Raw genomic sequence first — 11,464 nt, forward strand, 5'->3', positions numbered from 1 at the left:
TTTCATTTTCCATGCGTAATTTTTCTTCTTGCAAATTTGCGCTGTGGAATTTGGCGCGTTGCTGGCAAATATTGCTTTGTTTCTACTCATTAGGCCAGGCCCAGCGCGGGCTGCTGCTCATAACAGAGCTAAAAGCATAAAGTACTCATATATGAATATGAGTATATATATAAATATACATATATATATAAGTGTGTGCATATATGTTGCGAGCTGCGTTTCCGCCTTTGACGTTTTTCATTTGTGCCTCATTTAAATGGCAATTTATGAGTTCTGGTTCGGGGCTTTTCAATTTTTCACAGCAGCTGCGTAAAATTGCATGTTAAATGCTTACAACGCACGCTCAACTCGCATCCGCCCCCGCCATCAGTGCTCCTGTCAGGCCTTGTTTCTATAGCCCATAGCCGCGATCTTAAGCATTAGATAAACGTTTTCTAAATTTATTTTTCTTCAGCGAGGGTTGCTGAGCCGCAAACAAAATGAAAATTAAACCCAAATTCGTTGCAACTTCAAAGCATCGTTTTTCATCAAATCCCAAAAAAAAGAAGATGAAATTTATTGCAGAGCAAGTCAAGCCCCTGGAGAATTTCGCAATAAATTACGAATAGTTCAAATGCTTCCTGAGGCATATGCAAAATAGCTTTGATGTTATTCGCATTTAACTGTGGGATTGGGCAAAGCCATTCAACAATGTCGATCTTCCTGATTATTAATATAAAAAAGTAATTGACCATGAATTATATTTGCGTGATTGTTGAAGAAAAAACATATGGGATATATATATTGCTTAAATTTGGTAAATAGATTTAGTGACTCTTAGGAAACGATTTATCGATCATAACGAGGTTTTAAGAAAGCCAAATTCTTAGATACAAATTAGTATTTTAATTCGAATCTATTCTGCATCATCAAAAGTAGTTTGACAATGGTACTTAGCTTTCGTCACGTATATCTAAATATATATTTAAAACAATTTTATTGTTAATGATTGCATAATTTAAAGTTTTATTGGATATGGCCTGCCCACTAATTGATTATGGCAACATGAACATTTTTTTTAGTTTTTCCCATTACGGCAATGTTTAGTTCCAACTTTTTCTTAATTTCCGCCAAGACAGGTCAGGTAGGCAGCTTTGTTTGCATTCTTTGGCATGCATTAAAAATCATTTGTAATATTTTTTTTTGTTTTGACTGTGCTATTTATTTTCCAGTAGACTCTCCGGTGAACAAGCAATATTCATTCACAATTTTTAGTGTGTTGTTCTTTGCTGGTTGCCGTCTATTATTTGTGTGTGTGTGTAGGTATGTGTGTTGTCTTTTGCACAAATGCACTCAAGCATTAATTTTTACGCTTCAATTTTCATACAAAATACACACACAACGGCCAAGCGACTGAAAGACAGAGACGGAGTAAGATAGAGCTACTAAAAAGGCAGCATGCCATGTTGACTAAATTATAATTTTCCATATGTGTCTGTGTGCGTGTATGTGTCTCCAGTCGTTAGTTAAAATATGAACTCAAAACTTGTCATCAAAACGGCAAATGGCCGCCCAAAATGGCCCGGGCTAAAAAATGGCTGCCAAGGCAGCAGCAGCAGCGTGTAAAAACTTTTCAGACAGTTGCAGAAATCATTTTGGGTATGGAGCCCGATACTGAGTGCGCACGGCAGAGAGATAGAGAGAGAGTGACAGAGTGTTAGACCGAGAGAGAGAATAGCAGTGTGTGTGTGGGTGACTGTCTACAACTGCAACGGAAATGAGTTGAAAAAGTTGAGCAAATAGACGCCAACAGACGTCGCAATGTCGCCCAAAGCAACATCCAACTTCTTGTCAGTGGCCCATGCACTCGCACCCACAGCCTGGCACCCCCAGCGTCTGGTTGACCGGATATAAGCAGTAAAACAAGCTGACAGCTCAGCTCAGCTAGCCTTTGAACAGCGCCTGTCACTTGTGTAGTAGTTTTATGCGTAAACAAATAAAAACTAATTCCTCAACCCTCTAGCATTAGCCACCATCATTTAATGCACTTCAATCGCGTTAACTCAAAAATGCATAAAATATTAAATAACCTAACAAAGCAATTGCCATGCAGCAGCAGTTGCCACTCAAGCATGCAAATTTGCGCCACAAGACATCATATTCGCTGGCCAAGCTTTCTGTTTCGGCGGGGCGTGATCCTTGAGCTGCTTCAATCTAAAGGGCTGAGAGCTGCTAAGGGCTACTACTGCTGCAAGCGCGGCAGCCCACCAATTGTGCCCCGCGGCTGCCACATACGCTGGTTACGCCAACTAATAAGCGACGCGACGGCAACTCAGTTGCTCTATAATGATGACGCCCACTGTGCGGCTTGGCGGTAGTTGCTGCTGAAGCCCCCTTCCGACCTGCCCTATGCCTTGCCTCAAGTGGATTACGTGGAATTGCCAAAGCTTTTTATTCGCAAGAGCTTTGCGGGTGGTACCGCCACGGGGTTGAGCCATAGCCAAAGCCAAGTGCATTGATAATGCAATTTGTCGCCCGACGACGCAGATGATGGGCATAAATATAGCTAACGGAATGGCTGGGGTTGGCGGTGCCTTGATTAACATGAGCACATAAAATATGTATTTTATATTGCTTAGAATAAATAAATTTTATTTGCATTGATTTCAAGCAAGCGAATAAATGATTCCAATAAATAGATAATGATATACTTCACGCAAAATGATCGAAAAGTCTAACGAGCTGTTTTAATAATAAATAAAAGAAATTTATTTTATAAATGAAAGAATTTTATCCTTTTTATTCATTAAAGAATTCTCGTTGATTATAATATAATTAATGTGTTATAAAGTAATAATACTTAGGTATATATAAAAAAAATAATAATTATTTAACATTTGAATTGGTTGGATAAAGCTAATTGCTGATTGAACTTTCCTCGTGAAAATAACTGAGCACTATAAGACCCCATCAGAAATCTGCTACAAAATTTACTTTAACTTTAAGATTTTTCAATATTACAAGTATTCTGAGTAAAGTTCCTCTACAGGTACAGGCTGCTTTGCCAGGTGAATATGGCCATAGCACATACGAGATTATTCTTCATTTAATTTTCATATCTATATTAAAGTAACGTCAGTTAAAAGATTTGATTGCAAAAGTCTATTTAATCAAGTGATCGCATTTAAGTTTTTCTTTTCATTTCTAAATAAGTTAAGCATATAAGTCTAGAACAAAAATGCAATAAAATTTAATAAAGCGTTTCGAAAATTGTACACTTTTATGGGACAAATATCCATTTAGCAGCCGCTGACCCGACGTCCTTTTCCAATTGTTGTTTAATGAGCTGCTCACGCATAAAATTTGCAATTTTTGGTGCGCCTAAGGCTATGCAATAAAATTCAAATGCATATTTTAATTGCATTTTGCTGCAGTCGAGTGGCTGTCGCTGTTGCTGTCGTTGTCCTTTTCGATGTGCCGACTGGCGCCAGCGACCCAGAGTAGATAATGCATTAAAATGGTCGCCGTTGTACGCAGCGCGTAAAGTAATTAAACGCCGCCGCCGCAAAGCTAATAAAAATGTCAAATGTCAGGCAATAAAGCATAGACCTGACACACGGACATACACACACAAACCGACATACAAAGAGTGTGTGTGTGTGAGTATCTGATTGGTAGTCTGGTGACCGCACGGTTCACACCCTCATCCATTCGCCACAAATTTGATGAGCCGCCACATAGTGCACTTTAAGGGGCACTGCCACGCCTATCTTTCAACATTTGATGGCATCAGGTTTACATGCAGCACGTCCAGCGAGCTTTTCGTCATGCAGCGCTGCTGCGGTTAGTTGATTGCTCTCGTTGTTCACACGATTTTATGGGCTTGTTCGCTTTTTGTGTTTGTATTTACCTTAACAACGCTATACCATCTATATGACTTCTTTAACAACACTGTTTAATCAGCCTTTAAAGAGGGTGTACTTTGCTATAACAGCGGAAGCATTTCAATTTCAAATGCTTCAGTTAGTTTACTAAACAGTCTAAATTCTATAAAAACTTAATATTAGAAATAATTTGTCTTAGCCTCAAATATAAATATAAATTCTATACGAACATAGAAATCTATGAACTGAATACACTCTTGAGTTCATGTTTATATAAAACTGTCAAAAGCTTTTGTCGTAGGATACAAATCTAACGCTTTAAGGCCATTGCTTCTATTTACAAACTGGGCCATTAAATATGCCCAAAAGATGCTAAAGCCAACGGCATTTTGTGGTGACCTTTGAAACAGGCAATCGAGACACACATGAGGGCCGATGAAGGAGCGAGGAGGCAATTGCTACTGTGAAGCAATCAAATGGTTAAAGTAAAGTGCAATGAGTGCAAAAAAGTGACAAACTTGTCTAATAAGAACATCGCACGCTGCTTGCATCAGCATGAGAGCACATTTTTATCTCACTGTACATGTGTGTGCGTATTTGTGTGTGTGTGTGGATATGTGTGTAAGTAAATATCTCTAACCCAAATCTTGAAAATGTACAAAGCGCATTTCTATAGCAGCAACCGATGTAGCAACATTTCACCTTGCAACCCGGTGCACCCCGCTAACCCTGGACTCCCCTTCAAGCTTCATGCCGCTGGTCCCATTTGGCGTTGTCAACACAAATTAAGCCAACATGTTACAGAGCAGTCGTTGCTTGCGCTTCTGTAGTATATTTAAATATGCTCTTTCACTTTCAATATCAAATGAGTGGATGCCAACTTTTGCCTGGCAGCGAGCAGTCGAGATTGCAACTTGTAGATACGTTGAGTAGAACGTACAACGCAGATAATGCAGCTTGCTGTATGCCTTGACTTGGCTTGCCTTGGCTTGGCTTGGGTTGGCTTCTCGAACCGCAAAGTTTGCGTTTGCATCATACAGAAAACTAAACTTTGAATGAAGCAGCCCTGGCAGCCGACTCACCTCGCAACCAGGCCCTTGGAACCAACAATTCGTGCAATGCAAATTGCACAACTTGCCAAAAATCGCTTCACATGTGCCATTTAAAGTTTTGTTGGTTGTGTTGCGTGTGTCGTGAATTCGTGCGTATGTGTGTGTATGTATGTAGTTTACAAGATGCAACTTTTTACCTTGCTGCCACTTGAAAATTTAATAAATGTTTTTCCCCTTTTCTTTTTTATTTGTTAACTTCTAATAACACGAAAGTGAGACCTCAAAACTTTTAAGTGATGTTTGCAAAATATACATTTGCAAACTAACAGAAATTGGGGTAATCAAAGTACAAGCGCATGCCGAGTTATTAAACATAGGAGCAGTTCACTTCATCTTCTTAGAGAGAAGATATAAATAATTCGATACATGTCATGTTCTAGCAAATTATAGCTTAACAAGCTTTTAAAGCTGATTTCTGCCCATCCATAAATTACCATATCATTAGCTTAATGCCATTTATGGCCAAGGCAGTTGTAATACCCAAGAGATTGTTTATGATGTAGTATCCACCTGATGAACCTACACGAAACATGGGCGTATTTAGCTGCCGCTGTTGCTGTTGCTGTTGCTTAGCTTCAGTTGCCCTCGGGTGTCAAGTCAGACACATGAAAGTGCAAACTGCCAAAGAATAGAGAGCCAAGAGGGCCGCCAGCCAAGCACAAAAAGAACACAAATGAAACACAATAACTGAAAAGAAAACAAAAACAAAGCAAAATATAAAAAAGCAACAGACAATTGCAGGTGAGCGCTGCTTAAAGACATAAACAACTGGAAAACATGCCCCTGGGGCCACAGACTGAGCCGGGAAGGCTCGGACGAAAAGATAAAACCGTTTTCAGCTATGAAAAGCGTACACACACAGACAGCATCCCACATTTATAAGCATTTAAGCACAGGGAGAGAGTGAAATACTAAAATAACAGGCAATCCGACAGGCAGCAAGTGGAAATAACAATCATAATATTCAATTATGCAACACTCGCTCCGAGGCGCAGCGGACTACAGTTGCCTGACCAGAGGCATTCGCTGCTTCTCCTTTTCCTCCTTCTGCATTGTTTGTGCTTCTAAATAATTAATAAACATTGTGTGCACTTCATGCAAAAAGCTGCAAACGAAATTACCAAAAATGCTGCACAACATTTTGCTTGCCACTCGCCACATTCCAGCTGCCACTTGCCAGTCAGTGCGAATTGAAATTACGTGCGATGCTTTAACAATTGAAAAACGGATTTAGTTGGCCATTTGTCGCGTCCGCTCATTTGTGCCGCCTACCTTAGAGCGCTTTTAATTGAATTGTCGTTTGGCCTGAATTATAGATAAGTCCCATTGACAAGTAGCCCAAATACAAAACCAAATAGTCGACCGCTTTCAAACGCGCTCTAGATTTATCTTAAGTTTGCCAACTTTTCGCCACCTAAGCGTCAACTGCTTAAAAATTAATGAGCCAGCGCCCAAAGAGGTCGCCAGCGGGTGCTACAACCAACCAACTGTGTGTGGGCGTGCTACAACGTTTTGTTAATCTGAACACGCACTATGCTAATGAATCGTGCAGAGCAGTGCTGTAAGTAGCAGCGAGCACTCTTAAAATGCTCGGAATGTAGTTTATAATTGCAAGATGTTATAATTTCATAATGAACCTGGCTGCCTGACTTATATAAATATTAAATAGATCCTAAGAAACCTCAGTAAGGCAAGGAATCATAATGCGTTGACCAAACACAAGCAATAAGACTATGACCAGCTGTGTTAACGATAGCTTATGCAGCTGCTAAAATATATTTATCCAAAATATTATAGATGGAATTTATAATCCTTTTAGTTACAATTTAATTCAAATTTAAATTCTGTGCTTACATATAAGTATCGAACAAATATTTGAAAACAATTAAAATCAGTTAATTGATTTGACTGAATGGAGTGGGTAATTGAAAAGAAATGATAAGCTATATTAAACAATAATGACTTAAGTCCTTTATGAAAAATAGTTTTTGCAAAATTTACTTAAGTCTTTGCATCGTGTATTTCGCAAAGTGAACCACATACTCTCCAATTAAGAGAGACTTTAACGCAACATGAATGAAAAGCTTCACAGCGGTGCTTCATGCGTTTTTGGGCGTCAATAGCTGTGCGTGGAGAAAGCGCAAAAATCAGCTGCGGCAAAGAAAAATTGGGAAAATCACAAGTTTCGCACACAGCAGACAATAATCAAAGGGGAATATCGCGAAACATAGTAAAAACAATAACTGGGCAAAAAATTGATGCAACAAGAAAGCCAAGCAACAACAAGGGAAAGAGAAGGAGAGAGACAGAGGTGAAGAGCAGACAGGGAGGTTGAGTTTCGGGCGCCGCTGACAAAGTAATTGCAACACGCGAATGAATGCGAAAATTCAATTATTTTCGGTCATTATTATTTTTTCAGCGTCCAAACGACTCGAGTGCGTTTTCCAGCACTGTCGCCCACCCACGCACTTTATGCAAAACGAAAAGAAAAAACTTTCAGCTACGTGCAATTAATTGGGTGCGCAGTTTGGGCTGCAGCCGTCCCCGCTGCACCCAGTTGCTTCGACAGCTTGTGCAACCCTGTCATTTAGACTGCCGCGTCCATTGTCTGCCCAGTTGGGCGACGTGGCCGACAAAGTGTTGCAAAACGTTTCAGCAATCGTTGTTGCTGCTATTGTAGTTGTTGTTGGCACTGCACCTCTTTGGAAACTTTGCTCACAAAAGGCAACTGCAAAAATTAAGTTAACTTTTTCGAGCAACGGGAATTGAGTAATTTTCAGCTGTAAAACTTTATTATTTTGGGTCTCATTGTTATTGTTGTTGCTGGCGCTGTTGCACCAATTGTACTACATGCCAACTTGTTGTTATTGTGTAAATGTTAATTTTACTGTAGCTGTAAATGTTGTCCATTTGGGCGAAGGTAATGGTTCGCCTGCTCGCTGCTAGCTGCGTGCCCCCTTCGAAAAAGTTGCACGCCTCAAAAGTAGGCAAAACATGCAAATTGCATTGCGAAAACGAAAGGACGCCCCTGCGCTGGTTATGCCAGGCAATGAACTAAAGCGTCGGCTAATTGCATTAATGAAGTGCAAGCAGCTGGCCAGAGTTTGCCAACTTGCAAAGTCTAATAAGACGGGCTCAATCTAAATTATAAGAAGTAATAATATATATATAATCTTAACTGAGAATTTGCTAAGCAGTTCAATTAACCTGAACACGTTAAGACTAGAATAAATAAATTAAATATAAGTATTGTCGATTTTTCATTTCAGAATATCTGTACAGCTTGAAAGCAAGAATCACTCAGACCAACTGATAAATAATTTATAGGTGACTTCCTCAGTCTTAGATCCAATTAACCAATGCCTACCTTTAAATTTAAATCAAATTTGTTACGTCCACTGTGGGATTATCTTAATAAAATGTATAATAGTTAATAATAATGTAGAAAATAAAATATAGTCTTTGAGTAGAGAGTTAAAGTCTAAAGAAATTTAACTGAGAGAGCAACAAAATTGTTTTCTATCATAAAATTAAATAGGAAGCGAACAGCCAATTAACAAATAAAAGTTTTTACAAACGAAATACTTGTCAACTGAAAATGTTTATAATTAAAACTCTTCAATCATAATTTTGTTTTGGTTTCTCCCGTCTGTTCCAATCTAAACGCTTTCCCTTCAATCACTCTCAGTCTTAGTCTATAAAATTTTTCCATCTCTGCTCTCTCATGCCAAGTTAAAAATGCAAAACTAATTTCATTTAGCGCCTAGCGCTTAAATCAAATTAAGAATCGCACCAATGACCAGACGCTGACCCTGGGGCCATACCCCCAACGGAGTTGCCACCTGAGCTAAGCTGAGCTGAGGGTAAAATGCTGCCACACGGCTCAGTGGCTGCAAATCAAAATAAAATGTAAATCTCTTTGAGCGCAGGGCGAGGCTTTTTGGGCGCGCTGAAATCAGTTTTAGCTGTCAAATAAATTACATTTCTTTTTAGCAGCAGGCAGGGTTGTCAGCCGCCTGCAAATATTCCGACAGTGGCTACAAAATGGCGCTGAACGCATAATTTAGCAGCCCATCCTTGAAAACTCACACAGCCCTGGCGGCGAGCATTCACTTGGTTTAATTGATTTTACAGTTAGTCGCTGGGGGCTGGGCTGTGGAGTTTTTGAGTTATAAATTTGGCAAGTGTCGATGGGCGCTTCGATTTGTTTGTGTTTGGGTCTGCTGGGAGTTGGAAGTTGGGAGTATGGGGTTGCGAGTCACGAGCTGGGAGTGGAGTGCTCGGCTATGACAACCCCGCTGTACACTCATTTGCACTTAACACTTTTGGCCATTTTGTTTGCCGAGCCGCCATTGTTGCCCTGATAAATAAAGTGCTCAAGTTTATTTGGTGAGTGTCAGTTGCTCTCTGTCTCTCGCTTTCTCGGTCTCGCTTTGCTATCTCTTTTTGCTGGGGGCAATGATGAGGAAAATTGCAAAATTCGGGTGCCTTTCGATAATTAAATATGCGCAGCGAGTGCTTGGCGGGCTGTGCACATGTGTCTAATTGGATTGTCGCAGTGTTGGCTAACGCCGTCACATCACAGAAGCACCAGCTCTCAACATGTGACCCACAGAGGTTTCAGACACACACAAAATTTCGTTGCGCTATGCTTCTGCCGACAAAAGTTTTTAATGAAGTTTCGGCGTTCTTAAAAACTTTCCGCTCGACGACATGTTGCTCTCTATTTATTTTGATTTCTCTGCGCAAGTTGCACACAACACTGGCTAAGCGGCTGATTTTGTCGGTGATACGCTTTTAATTAGTGGCGAATGGCGTTGCCACCAAACTTTTAGTCTCAGTTGATGCGTTGCCGTACAGTTGTGTTTATAGCTGGCTTAGCCAAAGTACAGTTGTGCACGAGTTGGCTTAGCAACTGTGAATTGGGGCATGGAGAGTTTGCCAAGCTGACTTGAGTGGTCCGCAAATAGCAAACGACTCTCAAGAAATTCCAAAAGTTAATAACGAAAGCAATTAGAAGCATACAAGTTAAACATAATAATTAAACTTCCACTCACTTAACCCCCTCCCTCGCTCACTCCATTTACAGGTGCGCCCACAGTGGTTGCTTTGAATGCCACGCCTGTTGCCTACCCAGGCTCACCTTTGCACCTCAATGTAGAGTTCTGTGCCAATCCACCGGCACACGCGGCACGCTGGCTGCACGGCGATCGTGTCTTTACGCCGGGCAATCAGTACGGCAGCACCGTACTAGCCTACTCGGTCAAGGTAGGTAACTCGATAAGCTCTGTGGGCATTTCTGTAAGAACAAGTTGCTTTTCTTCTAGGATCTGCCTACACCGTACTGCAAGGAGGCACGTTTGACATATGTCAGCATGCATGAGCGTGTGCCGCGAACCTTCTACTTCATTGTTTCGTCGCCAGGTGGTGTTGCCGAGGCCGTCTTCAATGTCAACTTTACGAAGCGCAATCGCCAAATGTCGAACACCATCGACGACGATGAGGAGGAGGAGCTCAATCGGCCAGAGCAAATCCATTTTCCGGTTTTCAGCAATAACACGTCGAGCGGACGGTGCACGGAGCTCCAGCTGGCCCTGGCGCTCACTCTATTTGGTGCCACGCTTCTGCATGCCCATTAATTTTTAATGAAAGAGTCAAAGTATGAAAAACACAAAGTGCGAAAGAGAGAAAGAATGTGCAAGTGAATGAGTGAAAGAGAGAATGTCGACTATTAACGCATGCAATTTATTATGCTATGTACTACGTACTACCCACTATGTCTAAGCCCATATATACATATAACTATATATCTACTATATAAACATATGTACTACTATATGCTATTGCCCACAACTACTACCACTACTATTACTATTCTAACGCTATGTGTATGTGTATTTGTAACCAATTAGCAAAAGCATCAAAATGAAATTATGCCACTTAAACCCCCTCCAAACCTCCTACCACTAGCAACTAATCCACACACTCACTCACACACACACATTTTGTAGGCGTCTAAGTTGGCAACTTCAACTTTTTACCTAAGCATTAGCCACAGCTCCCCACACTAAAACACACTAATACTTGATATTTTTACTGTAGCTTTAAGTAACTGTAACTGTAACTGTGTGTGTACGTGTGTAGTACTTAGTAGCAGCGCTTAACTTGAATGCCAAATAGAAAAGAAAAAAACAACTAAATTAACATTAACTATTTAAAACGAAAAAGAAGAGAAAATACTTTTGGGTTTATCTATTGTTAAAAGTTGAGCCATACATACCATAATTATTGTACTTTAAGTTCCTTTTCGAGAAAACAAGCGAGAAGCTTGCAAAGTGACTGATTTTTGTTAAATATTTTGAAGCAATTAGTGTTTAGAGTGTAAAGCAGTTAGGGAGTGCTTGAAAAAAGAAACAAGAGTTAATACTAAACTTTAATGTAAATGAAAAGCAAGTAACTTACCAGGCACGAACAAATTCCTTCCATTTG

General features: G+C 40.2%; 1 protein-coding gene across 1 annotated transcript in view; it reads left to right on the top strand.

Moving 5' to 3' along the window:
- Positions 1-11,464, top strand: part of LOC111595466 (hemicentin-1) — a 174,413-nt gene extending 162,949 nt beyond the window's left edge. The window contains exons 11-12 of the mRNA XM_023309229.2: positions 10,065-10,243; positions 10,303-11,464. Coding sequence (XP_023164997.2) covers positions 10,065-10,243; positions 10,303-10,614 — 491 coding nt within the window. The 3' untranslated portion in view covers positions 10,615-11,464. The remainder of the gene's footprint in view (positions 1-10,064; positions 10,244-10,302) is intronic.

This window comes from Drosophila hydei, unplaced genomic scaffold (assembly GCF_003285905.1).
Source record: "Drosophila hydei strain 15085-1641.00,03,60 unplaced genomic scaffold, DhydRS2 tig00000060-arrow-pilon, whole genome shotgun sequence".
Classification (NCBI taxonomy): Eukaryota; Metazoa; Arthropoda; class Insecta; order Diptera; family Drosophilidae; genus Drosophila; species Drosophila hydei.